Source organism: Zalophus californianus, chromosome 1 (assembly GCF_009762305.2).
Source record: "Zalophus californianus isolate mZalCal1 chromosome 1, mZalCal1.pri.v2, whole genome shotgun sequence".
Classification (NCBI taxonomy): domain Eukaryota; kingdom Metazoa; phylum Chordata; class Mammalia; order Carnivora; family Otariidae; genus Zalophus; species Zalophus californianus.
In genome coordinates, this window is record NC_045595.1 from 16,704,470 (window position 1) to 16,730,194 (window position 25,725).

At 41.6% G+C, this 25,725-nt stretch overlaps 1 protein-coding gene and 1 long non-coding RNA gene across 5 annotated transcripts in view; one reads left to right on the forward strand and one right to left on the reverse strand.

Annotated features, from left to right (window-relative positions):
- SETD2 (SET domain containing 2, histone lysine methyltransferase) overlaps positions 1-18,406 on the reverse strand; it is a 125,499-nt gene extending 107,093 nt beyond the window's left edge. For all 4 annotated transcript variants that reach the window (XR_003517985.2, XR_003517986.2, XR_003517987.2 and 1 more), the window contains exon 1: positions 18,191-18,406. Coding sequence is in view for 1 of the 4 variants with exons in the window: in XM_027583187.2 (XP_027438988.1) it covers positions 18,191-18,261 (71 nt within the window). In the remaining 3 variants the exon portion in view is untranslated. The remainder of the gene's footprint in view (positions 1-18,190) is intronic.
- A 618-nt stretch (positions 18,407-19,024) lies between these two features.
- Positions 19,025-25,477, forward strand: LOC113916614. Its single transcript, XR_003517989.1, has 3 exons — positions 19,025-19,160; positions 21,845-21,920; positions 24,980-25,477. It is a non-coding gene; the product is annotated as an uncharacterized LOC113916614 (long non-coding RNA).
- Positions 25,478-25,725: the final 248 nt, after the last annotated feature.

The window sequence follows — 25,725 nt, forward strand, 5'->3', positions numbered from 1 at the left end:
GGATAAATGAAACCTAAATGGCGAAGTGTTAGTAACTATTGAAGCTGGGTGAGTATACTGGGCAGGGGCAGGCGGAGTATTCATTGTACTATATATTCTCTCTCGTATGAATGTTTTGAAATTTTCTATAATAAAAAAATGTTAATGTTTAATTGTAATACAAGAGAGGATAACTAATCCCCAAATAAGTAAACCTCAAGGGACCATGCGTCCACATGTACCAAGTAAGGGTGGATGGTTAGAAGCATACTAGCAAGTACTCACTTCACCAGCACATATGCTTAAAAAAAAAAAAAAAAATGTGCTGGCAAAACTTATATATTCCTGTTACCATCCAATCATCCACCTACCCACAATCAGGACCCATTCACCTGGTTGTGGCTGAGCATTAATCCCTTTACCCAAGCAGAAATAATCCAGGATTTACCCATCTGATTCAGACTTTATTTCTATGGTTGCATAGAATTTCATTACCCAACAATAAAATATATGTCATAAATATGTAACCACAGTGAACATTATGCTATGATGGAAAATATTTTCTATAAATTAACTTTTGATAAATAGCATCAACACATAGTTCTATTTTAGGGGTCATTTAATTTGCAAAGACTCGCAGTTGAGAAAAAATTTTAAAAAAGCAAAAATTTGGCAACAGTAGATATAAAACCATTTAACTCAAAGGAAAATATTAATATTCTGAATATTTAAATCTCTTTTCCACCCATTTGCCAATCTTTAGGATAAGTCACCACAGTGCTGTATTTCCATCTCCTGAGAAAAATCTTTTTGAGTTCTCAAGGTAAACATTAAAAAACAATAGAGTATTTTGTACATCATTTGGCAAATTAGAAATCTGATTACAATTTCTACTTCTAGATACCAAATTCCAGATACATAAGATTTATAAAATAATGTAGAATATAAAGTTGGTTTGGTTCATCTATAAAACAACTGTATCACAACTTCTATCCCATGGGGGTTTTAGGTCTCAAATGTCAAGTTATACTACACAAGAATTTAAGAAAATGCAGTTGGTCCACAGCCCTAGCCACCAAGTCCCTAGCCACTTAAAAATATTCCACTAATCACAGAGAGATGTTAAGTGCCATCAAAAGCTCACTAGAAGAGGTCAAATCTTATTCTCTATGAGAGAAATATTACCAACTGACAAGGTAGATGTACACCTCATAGAAACAACCAAGGGTAAAATGACAGAAGGACTTGGACCTGGAATTAACAACACTAGCCAGTATCTTTTTTTCTTTTCTTTTTTAGTAGGCAGTAGCTAATATCATATACAAAAGTCAAAGTAGGCAGCTGGTTTTCATATCTACATCTATACTGATGAGAGCAAGGAAAACCAAAATGGACAACTGTAAACACCATTAACGAGTATGATGAAAAAGACGAAGTAATGCCTGAGCAGCTCAGTCCATTGAGCATCTGACTCTTGGTTTTGGCTCAGGTCATAATTTCAGGGTCCTGTGATGGAAACCCGCATTGGGCTCCATGGTCAGCACAGAGTCGGCTTGTCCCTCTTCCTCCCCCTCTGCTCCTCCTCCTGCTTGCTCACTCTCTCTCAAATAAATAAAATCTTAAAAAAAAAAAAAAAAAGACCTATACAGTTCAGCATAAGTTTTCCACTCTAGGGCCTTTCTAGTGCCTTCCTACCAGAAGGTATGTCCCAATTCCTTTTCTCCTCCATTATGTGTTGATGGGGAGGCATTACAGTTTAAGAGGTTAAAGCAAAACCCTGAAAGTCAGTCAACCCGAATTTGAATACCAACTCCAGTACTTTTTAACACTTACTAAGAAAAATGGTGGCCAAAGAGTTTATAAAACTGAAATAGTAGTACTATATTTACTTCAAAGAGAGGATCAAAGGAGAATATCTATTTAAAATCCTCCATATAGTGCCTGGCATATAGTTAGTACTCAATAAATGGGAACCTTTAGCAATTTGAATTACATATTTGTAAGATTCTTTCATTAGCAACAGTCTTTACTCATAATGTATAAAAATATGAATCACTATGAAATACACCTGAAACCAGTAAGATATTGCATATTAATTATACTTCCTTCAATTTTAAAGTCTCCACTTTTAGAAAATAAGCATAAATAGTAAGGACCTTGCTCATTTTTATATCCCCAGGTCTTGGCACTAAAAAGGTGCACAGTAAATAATTTTGAACAAATGAGTAGAGAAGTAGAAGTAGAAGATGAAAGAGATTGAAGAGAATGGTAAAAATACAAAGTAGCTGCAGAAGGAAAGGGGAGTTAACACTTAACTGTAGTCTTTTCGCCAGTGTCAACTGGCTAAGTTTGTTACACATCCATAAGTACAGAAATTGAGACTAGAGTCTGCAAACTTTTATAGCAATTTTACCTTGACCAGTGATCAGTAGGCTTATACTTTTTTAAGCTTTTTATTTTGAAATAACTACAGATTGACAGGAAGTTGCAAAAATAGTACAAAGAGTCTCTGTACACTTCACCCAGCCCCCTCCCTTGGTAACATCTTATGTAGCTGGAGTCCAATATCAAAACCAGGAAATTCACATTGGTACATTACTGTTACCCAGACTAGACCTAATTCACTTTTCACCATTCTTCTCAATCTGCATTCATATTCATGTGTGTGTGCATACAGTTCTATGCACAATTATTCCATACATAGATTCATGTAACCACCACCACAATGAAGATACATAACTGTTCAACCAGTGGTGCTGGATTCTGAATGTCTTAATTTTTCACTTCAGGGGCGCCTGGGTGGCTTAGTCAGTTAAGCGTCTGCCTTCGGCTCAGGTCATGATCCCAGGATCCTGGGATCGAGTCCCACATCGGGCTTCCTGCTCAACGGGAGGCCTGCTTCTCCCTCTGCCTGCTGCTCCCCCTGCTTGTGCTCTCACTCTCTCTCTCTCTCTGGCAAATAAATAAAATCTTAAAATAAAATATACCAATCCATGACAGACTAATAGTTTGAGAAACACTAACTAGAAGATGTACAAATTGGCTTTATACTATTTGGAACCCCTTATTTCCTAAATAATTGATAACTGGATTTATTTTTCTCCTGTTGGGTAGCAGACAATCCAAAATTGAAACATATAGAGAAAGTCCCCACTTTTCATATATCGGGGGTTTTACTGCTATCTAACAAAGTTCAGATAGTCTTCATTCTTCAGTCTTTTCCTCCTATTGTACCCAACAGACCAAGGTAAACAAAAGCCAGGATTTCACCTTAAAACAATTCCTCCAAAAGAATGCAATGTGTGGGGCACCTGGGTGGCTCAGTTGGTTAAGCATCTGCCTTCGGCTCGGCTCAGGATCCCGGGAGTTCCAGGACTGAGTCCCTTCTCAGGCTCCCTGTTCAGCAAGGAATTTGCTTCTCCCTCTCCCTCCGCTCCTCCCCCCTACTCATGCTCTCTCTCCACTCTTTCTCTCAAAAAAAAAAAAAAAAAAAAAATCTGTTTAAAAAAAAAAGAATGCAACGTGTGGGGAATAGACATCATGACCTAAAAAAAAGAAAACTCCAGATGCTTCACAACGCTCATCCAAAAATCTTCCCTTTGGATTTCTTTTTTACCTTCCCAGATTCCAATACACTAGAATCATTTCTTACCTGGAGCTTGGAGAAATCTTTTTTTTTTAAAGATTTTATTGATTCATTTGAGACAGAGAGATAGAGATAGAGATAGATATATATATATATATAGAGAGAGAGAGAGAGAGAGAGAGAGAGCGAGAGCGAGCAGGAGCAGTGGGGAGAGGCAGAGGTAGAAGCAGGCTCCCCTCTGATCAGGGAGCCTGATGTGGGGCTCAATTCCCAGGACCTGGAGATCATGACCTGAGCCGAAGGCAGATGCTTAACCATCTGAGCCACCCAGGCGCCCCTTGGAGAAATGTTCTGATATGTTTAGACCACCTCTCCTTTATTAAGATACTTTCTTTTAGCTCCTAGCACACTTTCTTTTTATTTTATTTATTTGACACTTTTACACGCTTGTTTGTGACAGTATGATCAGGACCCTGTAAACTACATTTTTCCTCTGGCACAAATAGCATGTGCTAGAGGAAGACTGAAAGACTGGAAGAATAAGAGGGAATGTGCTCCTTCCTGTTGGTCACAGTTCCTACACGTACTGACCCACTAATACATTTCATCCTGGCTTTGATTCCAGTTTCTACCTTTTTTTCACAATCCCAGACTAGCTTGACTACAACCCTTCAGACGCCAGCACCAGTTGTCAGGTAACCCTTCCTCAGAGGTCTCAGCTCCAGGGGGCCCTACCTACTCCAAGCTTCTGGGTTCTGAGAACCACACCCTCTTCCCTTTTCCCTCCAGCCCTAGGATAGGCAGCTACTTCCTGCCTTTCTGTTGCTGTTACCTTCAGTGTCCCCTTTTCATTTTCTCAGTTCTCCAGCAGCCCTTTCAACCAATTCCTTACATTAAATTCTACCTTCTGACTAATAGAGAAAAGCAGCCTGAAAGCTTAAGCTCCTTTCTTAAAAGTTTATAATAAAATAGAAGTAATTATTCTAACATAACTGTGAGATTCATCACTAATGCCACATTGCAGTACAGTGAACTTCTTACCAAGCCACTCTAAAAAGCATGAAACTAGGACGGGCCATGCCTTCCTGAAAATTTAACGTATTTTAAAACTGTACATAAGCAATCTTGCAAATTAGACACTCAATATATTTTTCACCAGTGCTAGAGCAAGCGTAGGCAAATTTTCTATAAAGACCTAGAAAGTAAATATTTCAGGCTTCACAGGCCATGAGTCTCTGTCAGAACTACTCAACTCTGACATTTTTGTGGGAAAGTGGCCATATACAATAAATGAATGAGCATGGCTGTGCTCCAATAACTATTTACTGACACAAAAACTTCATTGTCAGATCATTTTCACATGTCACAAAATACCATTCTTTCAGTTTTTTTTAACCATTTAAAAGATATAAAATCATTCTTAATTCATAGGCTATATTGAAACATCCAGGCAGGCTGGATCTGGCCCACTGGCCAATTTGCCAACCCCTGTTCTAGACTGTACCTATTACAAAAATCAAAATTCGATATTCATTGATGGGCTCAAAAAAAATTTAGTTTAAAACTAGGCTTGGGGCGCCTGGGTGGCTCAGTCGTTAATCGTCTGCCTTCAACTCAGGTCACGATCCCAGGGTCCTGGAATCAAGCCCCGCATCGGTCTCCCTGCTCAGGGGGAAGCCTGCTTCTCCCTCTCCCACTCCCCCTGCTTGTGTTCCTGCTCTCGCTATCACTCTCTCTGTCAAATAAATAAAATCTTTAAAAAAATAAAGAAATAAATAAACCTAGGCTTAAGCCATAACTAACCTGAAACTTCACGGAAACAAAACAATGCTAATTACGCTCTTCAAACTTTTTTTTTTTTTTTTTTAAGATTTTATTTGAGGGAGAGAGAAAAAGCACAAGCAGGGCGGACAGGCAGATGGAGAAGAAGCAGACACCCCGCTGAGCAGGGAGCCCAATGCAGGACTCGATCCCAGGACTGCAGGATCATGACCCGAGCCTAAGGCAGACGCTTAACTGACTGAGCCACTCAGGTGCCCCAAACTTTCTTTTGATGAATACAAAAGATTAGAAAATTTACTAACCAGGAAATTTTGAAGTATTATCCAGGCTCAATTTAAGCATTCACCAATCTTTTATATCTTCTTTCCCCTTGTATAATACCATAAAAATAAGCACTGGCTTTTATTTTGTTTGGTTTGTGGGTGTATGTGGCTGTGTTCCAATAAAACTTCGCTTATGAGTAGTGAAATTTGAATTTCATATAATTTTCATACAGCACAAAGTATTTTTTTTATTTTATCCCCCACCATTAAAAATGTAAAAACCACTCTTAGCTCATAGGTACAGCACAGGTGGTCAACCAGATTTGGCCTGTGGGCCATACTTTACTAACCCCTGTTTTATTTTTATTTTTTTTACCTTTCATCTCCATGACTTTTTTTTTTTAAAGATTTTATTTATTTATTTGACAGAGAGATAGAGAGCACAAGTAGGCAGAGTGGCAGGCAGAGGGAGAGGGAGAAGCAGGCTCTCTGCTGAGCAGGGAGCCGGACATGGGGCTCGATCCCAGGACCCTGGGATCATGACCTGAGCCGAAGGCAGCCGCTTAACCGACTGAGCCACGCAGGAGCCCCATCATCTCCATGACTTAAGCACTGTTTTTTTTGTGTGTGTTTGTTGTTTTTTTTTGGGGGGGGGCAGACATAGAAGGAGAGGGAGAATTTTAAGCAGGCTCCACGCCCAGAGCGAGCCCCCCACATAGGGCTCGATATCACAACCCTGAGATTATGACCTGTGCTGAAATCAAGAGTCAGACCCTCAAGCAAATGAGCCACCTAGGTACCCCCAAGCATTGGTTTTTAAATTAACCTTGAATAATGCAAATTTCTGAACCAGGGAATCATTAAGTTAGGGTCTTGATGTTCAACTTAGAACAAGTTAAGTTAGAGCAATATGGTCTCATTTCCCAAACAATTCAAATAGAAAAAGTATCCACAGACATCCAAGCAAGTTAGGTACAAGTTTATTTCAAAGTAACCATGATTACATAGCCTCTCCTATTAATCTATAACTACTCTGATCAGCATCGAGGAATGATGTCTCTGGCATCTTATGCTCTCACAAATATGTTTATTATTACTACCTGTGAGCTCTGTCCATTTGTCCAAAAACCATGAGTTAAAGTCCTAAGAGAACCCTTGAATTAGAACTACCTCATCACGTGGACAGAGCAGGAACTAGTAAAACAAAAAGAGCACAAGCAGCAGTGAGGTTTTATGCAGGACATGAAGAAAGGCAAAAATACACATTAGCCCTCTTAACAAAAGGCAAGTTATCTACCCATGTACTTCTCCTGGTTTTCCTTAATATATGGAATGACAACAAACCAAGGCTGGAGTTTCACTTTAGTACAAGTTCCTAGAAGCTCATTTCCAATGAAGATTTCAGACTATTTAAGGCACTTGGCCAAAGGAGCAGATCTGGATGGTCCACATATCCAGTGTACCTTCTGCTGCAATGATGTTCAGCCATCTAATCCTCTAGTATACATATATGCAAAGTCAAAGAAAAGAAATAACTCAAGGAGTAAATCCCCCACACCCTCCAAATTGAACTATTATAAGCACCTCAAGACTAATCCAGAAGATCCCTAGGAAAACAAGTTAACTCAGAATACAGGAAACCAGTTGATTATAAATGGCCGCTACTATGTTATTCCTTAGTATCATTAAAAAGTTAGTCTTGGGGCAGCCGGGTGGCTCAGTTGGTTAAGCAACTGACTCTTGATTTTGGCTCAGGTCACGATCTCAGGGCCATGGGACAGAGCCCCTCCTTGGGCTCCAAGCTGGGCATGGAGCCTGCTTGAGATTCTCCCTCTCCCCCTGCCTCCCCACCCACTTTTTTTTTTTTTAAGATTTTATTTATTTATTTGACAGAGAGAGAGAGACAGTGAGAGAGGGAACACAAGCAGGGGGAGTGGGAGAGGGAGAAGCAGGCTTCCTGCTGAGCAGGGAGACTGATGTGGGGCTCAATCCCAGGACCCTGGGATCATGACCTGAGCTGAAGGCAGACGCTTAACGACTGAGCCACCCAGGCACCCCCCCCAACCCACCCTTAAAAAAAAGGCAGTCTTTGACAAATTGGTAAATGAAAAGACCCTTGCTCAAGCTGTGGTGGAGTCACTAGCTAGTGAGCATAGCTTGAACTTCTTTGGGCCTTCTTTTCCTACCTTAATTCATAAAATCAGAGGTACTATCTTCCATGCCCTTTAAAATCACAGCCATGGTAAACCATGGTAACAAGTTAAGGGGAAAAAAAGTGGGAAGCCACAGTAATGAGAAGTCATTAGGTAAGGTAATAAAGCCTCCCTCCATGAGTACTGCTTATGCTGCTCAGCAATTTACACTGGGGAAAATGCAGAGGAGTCTAACTGGAAACGGACATAGGGACAATTTTCCCTATGTACCCTATCCTTCAGTATGGCCCTTGAGCACCCTCCATCCATCCTTTTTGCTTAATTCCCATTCTTTCAGGCCAAGTATACATCCTCTGGGCAGCCCTCCCTGACTACCCACCCCTCTTCCACCAGTCTGGGTTAGGTGTCCCTGCTATAGCTCACTGTACTTACTGCTGTATCCTTATCACAAGGTAGGAATTCATCAAAAGTTCAATTCAGCTAGTTTTTCTTAACATCAGTCAGGTTTTAAAAGGTGCAATTAGGGGCGCCTGGGTGGCTCAGTCGTTAAGCGTCTGCCTTCAGCTCAGGTCATGATCCCAGGGTCCTGGGATCAAGCCCCACATCGGGCTCCCTGCTCCGCGAGAAGGCTGCTTCTCCTTCTCCCACTCTCCCTGCCTGTGTTCCTGCTTTCGCTCTCTCTCTCTGTCAAATAAATAAATAAAATCTTAAAAAAAATTAAAAATAAAAGGTTCGATTATAATGAAAAAAAACTTTATAACTTTATAATTGCTTCATAAAGTTTAAGGCTTAGCATATAATTTTTCAGTTTTCTAGATATAAAGAGCATTAGCCATCCTAGAGAACAAAAGCCTCAATTACAGAGTTATCAAGTTTTCTACCATTTTTCAGTGTCACAGCCTTATGGTATACCCCAAAACATCCCTTGATTTATCACTGCAACTGTAGTTGCCTCACTTCCTTTTGGCCCCTAATCATAAAGAGATAAATGAGACTATTGATTGAAGGATTTGAACAGAAAGACAACTAAGCAAGGGTAAAGGGCTATAATTTAAATAGATTATGCATCCTGGAAAAAACACAAATACAAAACAACAACTAAAAAGGCTTGGGGGGGGGGAACTGGTCTAGCACAAAACACAATAGGCTATCCTACCTTAGGAAGCACTCATGTTCTCTCTCAGACCACCATCATGAGATCTCCAATTTTCATCAGTTTGTCTCCACAAGGACCAATAGAAGAATAAAAACTTCTCTCAGCACCAATCACATTCCATAGCCCAACTCATACCACTCAATTCCCTGACTTTCTCTGTCCTAATGCAATAGTTATTTAAGAATGTCTTAGGACAGATGCCAGTAATTATTAATGCTGCTATTCACTCTATCAGAAAATTAGAATGACAGTTATGAAGAATCAGGTCAACTCAAACATTTACTAAGCACATACTACTTATGTACCCAACTGCTAGTTACTGGGATTCCTCCATCTAAAAGAGTAAGTCTCTATAACATATTTGTCATGTTCCTTGGATTTGCTAGTACATGGGACAAAATCCTGTAGGTCCTAGCAATAGACAGAACCAAACAAGTCTATATGATGCAACAGAATGGATGAATGCTTATATAGACAGGCTCCAATGAAATGGTTAGCCTTTCTTGATGCTTCATTATTAGTAACCACCTAAAGGAGCTTAAAAGTTGGAGAATTATAAAAACACACATGCAAATATATCTTTTAAAATATTAATGTGGAAAAACAGTAATGATGGAAATAAAAGTACTTAAGCAACAGGTACATTTCACAAAAAGCACACAGCTAACAAATTTTGCAGCTATCATATGCACAACTGAAAAAAATGCCAGGCTCCAACTCTTGCCCCAATTTTTTATCTTCTAACACTATTATTACCTTCTCTAATAAGGGTAGTCAAAGATAGATGGATATCAAGTATTTCTTGGTAGTCTCACTGTCTAATGAACACAAGCAATATAACTGAGGAAACATTGGTTTTATATTTAACTACCACTGTTTCAATGTGTTAATATTCAGCTATTAACATTATTTTCTTATACAAACTGCTATTAATCGGCCAGAAAAACTACATCATACTTTTCATGATTGCAGTAAGTGGTTTCCTGAATAATTACAATAAACAATTTTCTAATGGACATGGTAAACTTAAGCTAAAGAGCATACCTATTAAGGTTCTCTTCGGGAAAACTTCAGTGGTATACTGTCACCTACTTCTAACAGAATGTTTTATCATACCTCAACAAAATTCATCTCTTTACTACAGATAATTTTCAGCACAGAAGCAGTATCGTAAAACGTGTAGCTTATGATTTAGAGTTCACAGAGATACTCCGGTCTAGAATTGATAAAATAATGGAAGAGGTATGTTTTTGTTTTAAGATTTTATTTATTTGACAGAGAAAGAGCGAGAGCAGGAACACAAGCAAGGGAAGTGGGAGAGGGAGAAGCAGGCTTCCCGCCGAGCAGGGAGCCCGATGTGGGGCTCGATCCCAGGACCCTGGGATCATGACCCCAGCCCAAGGCAGATGCTTAACTGACTGAGCCACCCAAGCGCCCCGAGGTATGTTTTTACCCAAGTAATTTTAGAAAGTCTGTATGTGCTCCAAACTAGAATTAGTGGATTTCCATAGAAAGGGTCTGCAGCCATCTATGTACTTTATGAAAAATAATGGTAGCTCTACTTTACAGTCATACAAAATTCATAAAAATTTTCACCTTGGCAGCATCTGCCTACTACAGTAAAAACTCTTCACTAAGAGGCCAAATATCAGACAAAAGACTCAAAGTACAAGTTAGCCCATAGGTCTCCACAAAGAGCTAATCATGAGACAAATATTGGTGATTACTATACAACCAACCCTCCCCCAAGAGAGGATCTAACTGCATATGGCAGGAAGCGGACAGCGGGAAGAGCTATAGTCAGAAACCACCACTTGCTCCAGGTTCTTGCAAGCCCACAAGCGGTGCTCCCAGTAAACAGACCTCCCAGCAGCCTGCCAGCATGATCACACTCCTATCAACACCCACACGATCCCAAGGATATTTTCACTTGTGAGATGTTAGCATCTGACAGAAAAAGCACTCTAAAATAAAAAGCATCTATAAAAATTTATACCAACTTTAAACTTCCATCTCAATGACCAATGTATTTGCTTAGCTGGAAAAGACACTAGTTTGATTTAAAAAAAAAAAAAGACTATCAAACTAAAACACATTATACTTGAATCCCAAACCTAAGGGACTCAAATACAACATTTCACTAGCATACGATAACCAAAAATTATACAAGGTAATCTGCCTCTCATTTGAATCCATGAAAGTAGACTTCCAAATATAGACCCCATTATGAAAAACAACAAACCTATTGAATTTTCAGTTGGCCAGCTTCAAACCAACTATTTTCAAAAAACTGTACTTAAATGCCTTGAGTTTTCTTTTTAAAATAACCAAGCAACTAATCAAAGTAGGGCAGGAATAAAAACTACTTAATCCGGGGTATCTGCTGGCTCAGTCGATGGAGCATGTGACTCTTGATCTCTGGGTTATAAGCTCAAGCCCCACGTTAGGCGCAGAAATTACTTAAAAAGAAAATCTTTAAAAAAACAAACAAAACAGAACAAAAAAAAAACTTAATCCATCAGCACCAGACAGGGCGAATAGAAATAAATATATATACAATATATTTTTAAAAAGAAAAAAAAAAGTATAGAAGTCAAAGTCTAAACAAAATCATTGAAACGCTATCATAAAATTACCAGATATACTCACCCAGTGGGGAAACATATTTGCAAGGAGACGCCTTCCACACAGCACAGTATGTCCTAAGGCCTTTTTAAACTGCTTAACATTACAACCAGACACCGTAATAAAGCAACTCAATACTGCCTGTTAAAAATGAGTACATCTTATATGTTAATGTAAATATGCAGAGGATACAGTATGTAAAAAAAAGGTAGAATGATATATGTAGTAGGACTCTGCTTATATTAAAAAAAAAAAAGGGAAAAGATCTGGAAAGGTATACACTAAATTGTTAGTAGTAGCTACCCTCTTGGATGTGGGATTTGGAGAGATGGAGCAATGAAGAGATGTTAAGGGTGGATTTTTACTTTTTCCTCTATTAATATCTGTGTTATCTTACCCTTCTGCAATAAGCATTTATTGTTCTGGTAATTAAAAAAAGAAACCATTTAAAACGTACTAGCAGACACTGTTATTGTTCTTAAAATATCACAATTACGGTAAATCCAAAGACAACAGTAAAGTACCTCCAAAGCTTGAATTTTAAAGCTCTATCCTCAGAGATTAAAGAGGACTAAGAGACATCACAATTAAATGCAATGTGTGGGCGCCTGGGTGGCTCAGTTGGTTAAGCGACTGCCTTCGGCTCAGGTCATGATCCTGGAGTCCCGGGATCGAGTCCCACATCGGGCTCCCTGCTCAGCAGGGAGTCGGCTTCTCCATCTGACCCTCTTCCCTCTCGTGCTCTCTCTCATTCTCTCTCTCTCTCAAATAAAATCTTTAATAAATAAATTAAATAAATAAATAAATGCAATGTGTAACCCTAGACTGAAAAGAGAGGACACTGTTGAGACAACTGGCAAAATTTAAATATGAACAGTCTAAGAGTTAACAGTATCATTACAAATATTAAATTGCCTGGTTATTGGTTATCCAAGAGAATGTTTTTTTCTTAGGTAATACTATGAAATATTTAGGGGTGAAGGATCGTGAGGTCTGCAACCTGATTCAGCCAAAAATAAAAACATGTATATTCTTTTATACAGAAAGATAAACCAAATGTGACAAAATTTCAATTACTGGTTAATGCAGATAAACAGTATGTGGAAATTCATTATGCTATTCCTGCAACTTCTCTGCAAATTTGATATTTTTTCAAAATAAAATGCCTCCCCAGTCCCACTCTGGCTCCCGCCCCCCTCCCATCCTACCCCTATGCCCTGGATCTCTCTCAAAGGAAGGAAGGATTCTAAACCTGATGTTTGGTGACTCCAGATGTAATGGTTCAGTTTCTAATATGAATGGTCTCTCAGAGCCTTATAATAATAGCTCTTAGTGCATGACAAAATAAGGTACTCTACACTACTCTGGAAGAATTAACAGAAACGGAGCTGGTCAACTTTGGATTCTGTAACCCAGGCTAGTCATTCTTTGCCATCCAGCATATGACTATTCTAGCTTCTCTGCAAAAACTGACAAGACTCACGGACCACCACCAGTTATCAAGTCAAGAAAAATTGTTATCTGTCAAAGAGTAAATTATAATACATTTCAATTTTTTAAAAGGGAACAGATTAAATCAGTCAGTACAGTGAAAAGTGGCAGAAAAAATTTGGGAATATCAAAGTTCCACTGAGGAAACTAGGAAAGCATGATGGACTGATGGATATAAAGTATGTCTTGGCAGTTTGTATTTCTTAGTAAAACACAACTGTATCAACAGTTGCTTGATACCTTTCTAAAGACATAATGTGTCAGTTTAAGAATGGTCAGCCTGAAATCTAGAAAAGAGCAAAGAGGAACATGAATACTGGAGAGGTATACTTTCTTCTAAATACTAGGATAGTTCATCAGGCTGTCTCACCAGGAAACCCTCCCAGCAGTATCTTCTCTTAGTTGGCTTCCTATGGCATCTCCATTCCCACCGTAACTAAGATGAATTACGAGAATTCTGTGAGAACTTCACTAATCTCACTCCTTTATATTTTTTAGAACATGTAGAAATATTTTTTCCCAGTTAATAAACTTTATTGTGGCCAAATTCACCATGCTTTTCTTATCATGATGCCCTGTACTCTTCTTTCTATCCAATACCTACAATAAAAGAGCTAACACTGTCCTAATTCTTAAATCCTCATAAAACCCTTTGCAGAAAATACTATTATGATCCCCACTTTACAAATAATGACACCAAAGCACAGAGTAATTATGAAACCTGCTCAGTTTCATAAAGCTATTAAGTAAAAAAGAGGTGAGATTCTAAAAGCTAGCTCCAAAGCCCAGAGTTTAACTTTTTTTGTGTGCTTTGGACAAAAAAATTTTGGTAGTCTAACGAAACCTGTGGATTTCTTCTCAGCTTAATATTTTTAAATGCATAAAATAAAATACAAGGATTACAAATGAGACCAATTATGTTGAGAACAAAAACCCCAAATGTGTGACACAGTAATACACATGCTTCTTAACAATGTAGTGGTAGATCTCTACTATAATGCAGAGATGTAATGATATACATAATGTAATGTTTACATTACCTTACATCAATGTTTTGACGTAATGATAAACATTTTGAGATACCTACAACCACAGCATATCATAAAAAATATTTGACTTGTACTAGTAGTAAAATCACAAGTACTGTTGGTAGTACTGTAGTTTGCTCTTTATACTGGCAATTAAAAGAAATGCTAACTTCTAGTCAGAGGTTAGTGAAGAGGTAATTTTTCCCCCTAAGTTTAAAGGTGCCATCCATCTTAAGACCCTATATAATAAAAGCCTCTTAATACTGCAATTTAAAGGGACCACTCCCGGGTCCTTGTCTCTTTCTTCACATGTTCCCTTGGTAATGTCGTCCAGTGTTGTGGTTCTAATACTAAGCTGATGACCACAAAATGTATCTCCAGTCCAGACCTTTCCCCTGAACTCCAGGAGACTGACCTGGTTATCAATTCAACCTGAATGTCTAACAGGCATCTCAAACTTAACCATGTCTAAAACTGAACTCCTAATCTATTTCCCAAACTTGCTCTTGTCACAGTCATACCTACTCTCATGGTTGATGGCAACTCCATCTTTCTAACTACTCAGATGAAAAACCTTGGAATCATCCTTGGCTCCTCTCTCACATGCCACATCTGATCTATCAATGAATCATATTGGTTTATTCTTCAATGTATATCCAGAATCCAATCATTTCTCACCATCTCCTGGTTACCACCTTTACAAGTCATCAGCAGCTCTCTTCCAGATTGCTAACTTCATTACAAGTCTCCCTGCTGCTTCTGTTCTCCCCTGCAAAGGGGGTGATCCTTCTGAAGCTGAAAGCAGACCATGTAACTCCTCTGTTGAAGACTCTGGGCAAAGTCCTTATAATGACTCTACAAAGCACTATGAATCTGCATCCCACCCTGACCCAAGTTACTATTTATTGCTCTTTTTTGTTTATTCTGTTTTAGCCATACCAGGCAGAATTCACTACTTCTGCTTTGGCACCTTGGAATTATTCCATTTGGAATGCTTTCACCCCAGATATTAACATGGCTCTCCCTCCCTTTTAAGTATTTGCCTAAACATCATTCTCAAGCAGGTACACCCAGTCTACCTCATTTTAAATTATCACATCTTAAAAAAAAAAATCACCTTTCCCCGAAATTCTGGATTCCCCCTTACCCTGCTCCATTTTTCAAAGCACTTACCTTTGAATATTCTGTATTATTCATTACTACCCATCCCTAGGAGGGGTGCCCACAAGGGCAAATTTTGTTTTGTACACCACTCACCTCTAGTGCGCCTATGTTTGGCACAAAATAGACATGCACATGTTCAAAGAACAGCACTTCCATGGCTGTTAAGTACTTGCCTCTCTCATTAGAAGAGTTCCTTAAAGACTTTAACTGGATCTAATTTGCAGTGTCCTCAACACCTGGCCCCAACAGCAGACACCTAATGCACAGATACTCAGGCGATTACAGCCATTTTCACCTGAAACACAATCCTATATGCCACGGGAAGAAAAGCCAGGTCTCACAGCTGTAACTGATTAAAGAGTGAGTACAAGACAAACACAGAACATCAGGTTCCAACAGTTACTTCAATCAAACTGAATTTATGTTTCGTGCCTCAATTTCTTCATGTGTCTAAGAACCATTTCAAACTACCCGAAGTCTAAAAGGGGCACTCAGTCATTCCTTCCCCCGGGGAACGTTACCCCCTCAAGCCCACCTAATCTTTCCAAGCTTGACTTAAAATCCTACCTCTTAAGTATTCCCTGATGATCCCAGCTAGAAGCATTTATACACGCCACACTCTGTGCCAAGGGCTTTTCATACATTATTCTCATCCAATCCTCCCCAAAGCCCTATGAGGTTGCTACCATCACAATTCCTACTTTGAAGATGAGAAAACCCAAGCTTAGAGAGATGAAGACACTTGTCCAAGGTTCAACTAGTGTTCAAACCCAGGGATGTCTGACTCTGAAATCCAAGTTCTTTAACCCTACACTGTACTGCTTTTCCCCCTCCAGTGGCATAATGACTAACTAGCTTCTACATACTACCTCAGAGGATCTCCTGTCACTTCATTTCTCTAGGTTTCAGTTTTTCCATCTGAAAAACAGGTGTTGTTCAGGATGCCTACTAAGATCCCTTCTAGTTCTTACAGTATTATAACAGAAAACATTTTATAATTATTTTTATACTCCATGCAGGTTAATACCTACACACACACACCTTGGAACTTAAAAATGCAAAGCAGTGGCGACATAAAAGCAGAGGAAATAACTCCAAGACCTTGTGTCAAAAAATAAACATTCTTGATTCCTCCCTACTCATGTCCATCAAAGATGCACTTCTGAGTTCATTTTCCCACATTACGAAAAATTATGTTTTCCCCAAGAAGTGTAAGGATGTGATCCTTAAGGGTTCTGGACTTCACCACACAGCCTGGTAAAAAGAACGGTAAGCAGGCACTTAGTCCAATCAGGGGGCTAGCATGTTATTTTGTACAGGACAACTGTTCAATAAGTGTTTATTGGATCATGATACAGAACGGTTTGAGGTTCTCCAAGTCTCACACCAAAAGCCTATACAACATGACCTTTGTAACTGGACTGATGATTGTGCAGTAAATTAAAACAATCTAATCAAGGTAATGTTAACCTAAAAGCAAAGAACCCATGAAAGGATAAAGCCATGCTGAGACAACTTACTATCAAAAATAAGAGTTGGGTTTATCTAGAAAGGTAGTGTAATTATTTCTCTGTGTGCAGAAACAACCATCAATATCCCAACATAATGCTTCTGTGTTGCAAATGAATCTAAGAACTATCAAGGAAGATCCAGACATTACGGACCAAGTTGAAAAGCTTTGGCAAAGGGTTCAAAGAAAAAAAAAAAGCGATAGCAGAGCTAAGGTAAAATGTGTCAAAAGAACAAATCTCCTGGAATCCTTCCGCTCATAAAGTGACAGTTTCATCTGAAATCCCTACCAACGGTTAAGTTTGGAAATGAGTCGTATATTCATTCGTAGGTCTAGACTTCAACCAACACCAGCAAATGGAGTTTCAGATAGCATGTTAAAACAATAGTCTTGTGAGGGCGTAGGGAAAGAAGTGAATCCAGGCTCTGGAGTGGAAGCTCTCGGAGGTATCAATCAGATACAGTAGCAGATACAGCCCTCCACAGAAAAAAAAAAAAAAAAAAGTCCAAGGCTGAAAAAATACTTTCGGGCAAAACTCGATTTCAGTTTTCTAGAATGCTGTCTCTTTAGAGAATCCTCAAACGATCCTTGGTTTTTAAGTAAGTCTTTACGAGAAGTAGAAAGTCATCCATTTAGGGTACAAGGGTCCTGTTACCAAGGAAGTTGTGTCCGAAAGTGTGCAAATCCCACAATCTGGAGGAGAACGTTTGCCTCTCCGGAGGATTTCATTTTCAGGCGGAAAAACAAACCCGGTGTCACCTCAACATCGGGGCCACACAAACCTCGCCACCATTACAAAACCGAAGTGCCAAAGGTGCAGAATCTGAAGCCGGAAGCACTACGAGGCCAAGATCGAGTTCCAGGAGAAAAAAATCAAACCCGAGAGGGCAGAGCGGACCCTCCGCGGCCCCGGGCCGAGAGAGGCACGCTAGGCCCTTCCGGTCCGAGCCGCGGTCGCCGGGAGGCCGGGCGACAGGCCGGGCGACGGGCCGGGCTTCCACCCGAGCCCGGGGATTCGCGGCCTACCCTCGCCGGTGCCCTCTCGCTGACTCCCGACACCGGCAGCTCCTCCGCCTCCGCCCCTTCGCCTGCGGCGCGGCCTGCGCGGACCGCGGGGAGCCGGAAGAGACCGCCGAGCCTCCAGCGGCCGGGTCGGTGCGGACGCGGCGGCGGCAGAGGCCGTGTCCGCGGCCGCCCCTCCCCCACCGGCCCGGCCCAACCGCCGCTGCGACGCGAGCAGCCGCGCCAACGCCGGGCCCAACCGCCGACCCGCCGCGGCCCGGGCGAGGCGGCGGCGGCGGCGGCGGCGCGGGCCTGCTCCCCACGCCGCCCGCGCGAGTCCACCGCGGGCCCGTTACTCCTCGAGCCGGCCCGCGCCGCCGCCCGTCAGGACGCGCCGCCCTCGGGGTTCTGGCCGAGGGCGGCCGCGGGGGGCAGCGGAGCAGATACTTACTCAGGGGTCGGGTGCTCGGGGTCGTAGAAATCCCCCATCTTCGGAGGCGGCTGCGGCGGCAGCTGCTTCATCGGGAGCGGCTGGAGGCGGCGACGCGAGCCCCCTCCCCGCGGCAAGGCGACGCGCGGGAGGGGAGGGGAGGAGGCCGCTGGTCCGACCGCGGCGGCGGCGGCAGGGGCGGCCCGCGTCGCTTGCTCGCTCGTTCCCTCCCTCCCTCCGGCGCCCGCCCGCCGCTCTCTCCCCCACACACTCACACGGGGAGCGACGCGCACCCCGCCAGCCCCTTCGCCTCCCAGGCCCGGCCCCTTAAAGGGACACGCACCGGCCGCGCGTCCGCCGCCAGTCGGCGCTCCCGCAGCTGCCCTGCGACCCCAGGCGGGGGCGGGTCGGCCGGCCCGATCCTGCCCGCGGCTTCCCGGAACAATAAGCACCGGACCCCGAGTGGCGGCGCCGCCGCGACCCCTCCCTCGGGTCCACCAAGGCGGCTGGGGGCTGAGGCGTGACCCGGCCTAGTCCCAGGCTGTTGGCTGGCGACGTCGGGGGAACGGCCCGAGCCCGCCGGCACTCTACCCTTCCTACCCCGCCGCCAGGGAAGACCTGACCGCCCGGAGCAGAGGAGTCCGCGGCGGCGGCGCCGAGGGCCCCTCCCCCGGGCCTCCGAGGTCTGAGGTACCGCGGTCGCCGCGCCTCCCGAGCCTCTCGCCCTTCTCTTTATTTCTCCTCCTCGCTTTCTCTCCCCCTTGCCTCTTCATCTCACCCCTCAGCAGCTACGGAAACGGAGCCAGGCCCGGGATTCGCCCGGAGGCCGAGCTCCCGGGATGCCCCCTCCTCCTTCCCGCCTCCCTCTGGGTCTTCTGCCCCCACCCCAACTCTGCAACGCCACAGCGCCGGTCTTCCGCGGGGTTCTTAAGGCCTCGGAGCAGACGTCCTTGTCGAAGGCTGTCGATCACTTTCCTGCGAAAATGACGAGGTGAGAGTAAATAGGACAGCTTGAAAGGGCTACGTTTTTAGTTATTTTTGGAAGGAGAAACAATGCATAAAGCCTTTAGCTAAACGCTCAGGACGTTGAAGAGTTATGATAATTGATCATTTTGAAATTGGGAGTTCATAGGATCGACCAGCTTTGGGGGGGGTTACTATAATTTTAAATAGGATTCTACCAGCAAACAGTGGCATGGAAGTATGTGTTGTGGACTGACTGTGTGCCTCGACCCACCTAGTTTATATGTTAAAAATCCTAACCTCCCAGGTTTTAGGAGGTGGGGCCTTAGGGTGATTAAATCGTAAGGGTGGAGCCCTCCTGAATGGGATTAGTGTCCTTATAAAAGAGACCCCCCATTGAGCTCTCTTCCCTGTCTGCCTTGTGAGGGAAGATAGCAGAAGAAAAGGGCAGGCTACAGCCAAGAAGAGTTCTCCCACCAGATCTCAGCCATGCCTGCACCCTGCTCCGGGATTTCCAGCCGCCAGAACTGTCAGAACTAAATTTCGGCTGTTTATAGCCACCCAGTCTATATGGTATTCTGTTACAGCAGCCTAAATCAAGACAGTTGTGTCCTAATTACTGAAATGTGATCTAAGTGAACAGACATCCTTTACTGGCTCTTTTTTATATCCTGAAAGTATGTGTGGATGCGCATATGCATAGGCCGGCAGTGTCTACTATCTTTTTATCACCATTTTTCACTTGGGGATTATTTTAGAATTTTTTTTCTGTTGCCTTTAGACATAGGATCCAGGTATAGCGCCCATCTGATTCCCTAAGTTCAAGTCTCTCATGACCACTTCTTTACAGAATGTTACATAATTTCTCTGTGCTTTTTTTCTCATTGTGAGATGAGAATGTTAATGTGGATAGGTCCTGTCACTGTTGCAAGGATCAAAGGAGAGAATATTTGTAAAGCTCTAAACTTCCAGTAAATGTCAACAGTTAATCAGACATTTTATTTTAGTGCAGTGGTTAAGAGCTAACTCTGCTTTGCATCGTATACCAGCCCTGCCACTTTCCAGTATGTGTCACTGGGCTTGGTTACTTTTCATGCAAGATTACTAGAATACTGAATACTGTTAAATGCCCTCATCTGTTATTGTACCAGGGGTTTTTGTGCACATATTTTTTTTAAAAGATTTTATTCATTTATTTGAGAGAGAGAAAGAGAGAACAAGAGGGGGGAGGGTCAGAGGGAGAAGTAGACTCCCTGCTGAGCAGGGAGCCAGATGTGGGGCTTGATCCCGGGACTCCAGGATCATGACCTAAGCTGACGGCAGCCGCTTAACCAACTGAGCCACCCAGGCGCCCCACTGGGCATGTATTTTAAATTCAAGAGAATGCATCCTCAGAACATATTCTTGGGCCTGGCCTCTTGATCAAAGCTGTGGAATAATTTTGTCTTTAGCATTATTAGATATTGACTGTCTCCTAGTTTGTTACATAAAGCCTTCTGCAAATGTGTTTGAAGGAAAAATGTCAAAAAGTCTTAAGGCGAAACCTAAGAGGTATTCATTCATGGAGTGCTGAAAACCATAAAAATCTTTATAATTGCTCCTGCCATTACTGCTTCCTGTTGACCAGACCACCCCATCCCAGGGGACCCTAGGGTAGCCTTTAGTGATCCCGAAACAAAGTTGACTTAGACATCTCTTGCCTTAGGAGAGCCTTTTGGCCCAAGTTGGACAATTGATCTCTTAAGCACAGTCTCCAAATTACTATTTGTAAAAAAAAAAAAAAAAATTTTAAGATTTTTATTTGTTAGAGCAAGCGCACAAGCAGGGGAAGCGGCAGGCAGAGGGAGAAGCAGGCTCCCCGATAAGCAAGGAGCCAGATGTGGCACTCAATCCCAGGACCCTGGGATCATGACCTGAGCTGAAGGCAGGCGCTTATTCGACTGAGCCACCCAGTACGACTGAGAAAGTACCTAGTACATGTAAACTAATAGCCATGCACTAAAAAATTAGCTACCTTACAAATTTAAGGCTCAACATACTTGAAAGTTATTTTAGATTTAATCAATGTACAAAAGAATGGTAGCATAATTTAGAATGATGGTTATTTTAACTGTTCTGCACAAATCTATCACACTCATTGGCTCTGGAATTCCTTAGAGAAAAAAAGTATAATTACAATTGATTTTTAATCATGTTCAATCTGCAGATCTCAACACAAGAGGAATCTAGAAAGCAATACGCAACCTATATTGAACCCTATCACATACATTATTTGTATCAAGTTAGCACCTTCCTATATAGTAGCATTGTACTCTGTAGTTGTCTTTTTCTCTTCTGTATTTCTTTGTTAACTGATTTTCATTACATAAGTCTATCTTCCCAACTCTTTTTTTTTTTTTAAGATTTTATTTATTTATTCATGAGAGAGAGAGAGAAGCAAGCAGAGGGAGAAGCAGGCTCCCAAGGAGCAGGAAACCCGATGCGGGACTCGATCCCAGGACCCTGGGATCATGACCTGAGCCGAAGGCAGATGCTTAACCATCTGAGCCACCCAGGCGCCCTTCCCAACTCTTAAAAGTTCACTGAAGGCAGAAGCATTATTGTCTTTAATATTTTATAGTGTTTGGCTCTGTATATGCCAGGTGTTTAATGAATACTTAATTTGCTACTCTTTTGAAAGCCTTACTTTTTTTTTTACTCTTTTTCTTTTAGAAACTCTAAAGTGTTCACATTTTATTTTCCTGTCCAGACTAGATTATTGAGCAGCTGATAAGCTATTGGCATCCAGGTAAGCACTGTCTTCTGTTAAGACTCCTTCATAAGCTCCTAGGAGCCAACCATTTCATTGGGCTTGAAAGTGCTGACTTGAAAGAACCATACACTTAACCCTCAAGTACACAGGAATATTATTAATTCCTTTTCAATGTGTGTTAATTTTGTCTTCCCTACGAGAGTATCAGACACGAAGGGAAGTGATTATAGTGTTTGTTTTGTTGTGTTTTGGATCTTGACACCCTTTCAAAGAATTCATCTCAGGAGCTGTTCATTGCATCTTCCTTCCCAGCCTTGTCTGTCCCAGCAAAGGATGAAACTCAGTTTTACAAATTAGTAAACCAAAGATCCCAGAGGTTAAGGTACTTATCTAGGGTCACATGACTAAGGAAAGGGAGAGCCAGGATTTGAATCTGGCTATCTGATTAAAGACATTTTCAGACAAAAAAAATCTGGAGTTTACCACCAACAGAAGATACTCGCTGATACAAGAAGGAACAATGAGCAAAGAAATTGGTAAATAAGTGCTTAAAACTAAAAACGTAACAAAGTAATAATACATAATTTGTGTGGTTAATAAAGTAAGGCAAGATAGAACTAATATCCAGGAGAACAAAATCAAAATTTGGAAGTGAGAAGGGTGGAGTGATGATTGGAGTTGAAGTTTTCCAAAGTCCTTGTATTGTTTGGGAAGAGGGTAAAAATATGGATTAAGCTTTATTCTTTTAAGTACTCAAGGTATCTCAAGTAACTACTAAGAGTTCCAATTTCTAAGTTAATAGAGGAAAGAGAACAAAATTACAAAAAAAGCATCATATGGAAATAGAAAAAAAAGCAATAGTGAAACAAATTGAAATCACAAATAATATGGTAAAAAATAAATGCAAATATTTCAATAACTACAGTAAATGTAAATTGAATAAAGTCTCCAGTTTTAAAAAAAAGAATGTAAAATAGACAAGGAAACAAAATCCAACCATATGCTATTTTTGAGACATTCTTAAAACCAAGAACATAGAAAAATGTAAAAGAATGGAAAAACATGTCAGGCTAATATATCAGTAGAAAGCTGACAACATCAGACTAAGAATAAATGAAAATTACTAAATGAAGTTCACTAGGACTTCAGAATTCCTTTTTTTTTTTTAAAGATTTTATTTATTTGAGAGAGAGAGAGGAGCAGGGGGAGGCAGAGGGAGAAGCAGGCTCCACGCTGATCAGGGAGCCGGACGTGGGGCTCGATCCCAGGACTCCAGGATCATGACCTGAGCTGAGGGTAGGTGCTTAACCGACTGAGCCACCAAGCACCCCAGGACTTAAGACTTCTAAATATGCCTGCATATTACATGTCCTTAAGATACAAAAAGCAAAATTCGACAGAACTACAAGAAAAATGAATATCCCAGTATAGTGGAGATTTTAACACACCTCAAAATAATGGATAGATCTTATAGACAAGAATCAGAAGATATAAACAACATAATTAAAAAGATTGAATTTATAGATATATATAAACTGTTGCACTCAACAGAACACTCATATCCTAATATGCATGTGTGGAATGTTTATGAAAATTGACCACATACATGTAAGTCCATGTAGTAATTCTCAACAAATTCATATGATTGGTGTTGCATAAGCCATGTTCTCTGACAAATTTGAAATTAAGTTAGAAATCACTAACTAAGGGGGCGGGGCACCTGGGTGGCTCAGTTGGTTCAATGTCTGCCCTCAGCTCAGGTATGATCCCAGGATCCTGGGATTGAGCCCCACATCGGGCTCCCTGCTTGGCGGAGAGCCTGCTTCTCCTTCTCCCTCTCCCTCTGCCATTCCCCCAGCTTGTGCTTTTTGGCTCGTTCTCTTTCTCTCTGTCAAATAAAAGAATAAAATCTAAAAAAAAAATTTTTTAAGGGTGCATTTTTTTTTATTTTTTATTGTTATGTTAATCACCATACATTACATCATTAGTTTTTGATGTAGTGTTCCATGATTCATTGTTTGTGCATAACACCCAGTGCTCCACACGGAATGTGCCCTCTTTAATACCCATCACCAGGCTAACCCATCCCCCCACCTCCCTCCCCTCTAGAACCCTCAGTTTGTTTTTCAGAGTCCATCATCTCTCATGGTTCTTCTCCCCCTCCAACTTACTCCCCTTCATTCTTCCCCTCCTGCTATCTTCTTCTTCTTTTTTTTTTCTTAACATATATTGCATTAGAAAAAAAATTTTTTTAGAAAGAAATCACTGGGGCGCCTGGGTGACTCAGTCGTTAAGCATCTGCTTTCAGCTCAGGTCACCTGGGATCGAGCCCCTCATCAGGCTCCCTGCTCACGGGAGGCCTGCTTCTCCCTCTTCCACTCCCCCTGCTTGTGTTCCCTCTCTCGCTGTGTCTCTCTCTGTCAAATAAGTAAATAAAATCTTAAAAAAAAAAAAAAACTGGCAAAACTGACTCAGTGAGAAATGGAAAACCTATCTGGTCCTAAAACCATTAAAAATGAGTCAGTAGTCAATTTTCTCTCAAAAAGAAAGGAAGGGATGGATGAATAGATGGACGGGCAGACCCAGACAGGCAAAGATAGGACAAGAAAGGAGAAGTTACAAGCTATTCTCATTCTTTTTTTTTTTTTTAAAGATTTTATTTATTTATTTGACAGAGAGAGACAGTGAGAGCAGGAACATAAGCAGGGGGAGTGGGAGAGGGAGAAGCAGGCTCCCCGCGGAGCAGGGAGCCCGATGTGGGGCTCGATCCCAGGACCCTGGGCTCATGACCTGAGCCAAAGGCAGACACTTAACGACTGAGCCACCCAGGCGCCCAAGCTATTCTCATTCTTGAACAAAGATGGAATAATCGTGAACAAAACATTAAAGCAAATCCAGCAATTTGTTAAAAAGATAAAAATCAGGATCAAGTTGAATTTATTTCAGGAGTGAAAGTTAGTGTTCAGTTATGCAAACTTGTTAAAGTAATTCACATATTAACAAATTATGATGGTGTGGTAGGCAGAATAGCTCCCCAGAGATGTCCGCTTCCTAATCCCTGGAACCTGTGACTATGTTTCTTTGTGTGGCAATAGGGACTTTGATGTGATCGAGTGCCAGACCTTGGGATGGAGAGGTTATCTTGGATTATCTGGTCCCAATCTAATCACAAATCCTTAAAAATGGAAGAGGAAGGCAAAAGTGTTGGTCAGAGAGATGAAAAGGACAAGCACTCAACCTGCCTGTTGCTGGCTCTGAAAATGGAGGAAAAGGGCCATGAGCCAAGAAATGTGGCAGCCTCTGCAAGATGAGAATGACCCTCGCTCATTTTACAGGGAGCAGGAAAACAGGGACTGTGGCCCTACAACCTCTGGGAACTGAATTCTGCCAATAACCCAAATGAGCAGGAACTAGATTTTCTCCCAGAACCTCGAGAATGGATGTAGCCTGCCAACACTGTTTTTAATTCAGTTAGACCCATACTGGACTTCTGGTGTGCAGAACTGTAAAAAAAATAAATGTGTGGGGCTGTCTTAAGCTTCTAAGGTTGTAATACTTTGTTAGAGCCACATTTGAAAGCTAATAAAGATGGTACATCCAAATACTTTTATTTATTTATTTATTTATTTATTTATTTATTTATTAAGATTTTATTTATTTGAGAGAGAGAGAGATAGCGAGAGCAGGAACACAAGCAGGGGGAGTGGGAGAGGGAGAAGCAGGCTTCCCGCGGAGCAGGGAGCCCGATGTGGGGCTCGATCCCAGGACCCTGGGATCATGACCTGAGCTGAAGGCAGACGCTTAACGACTGAGCCACCCAGGTGCCCTATTTATTTTTTTT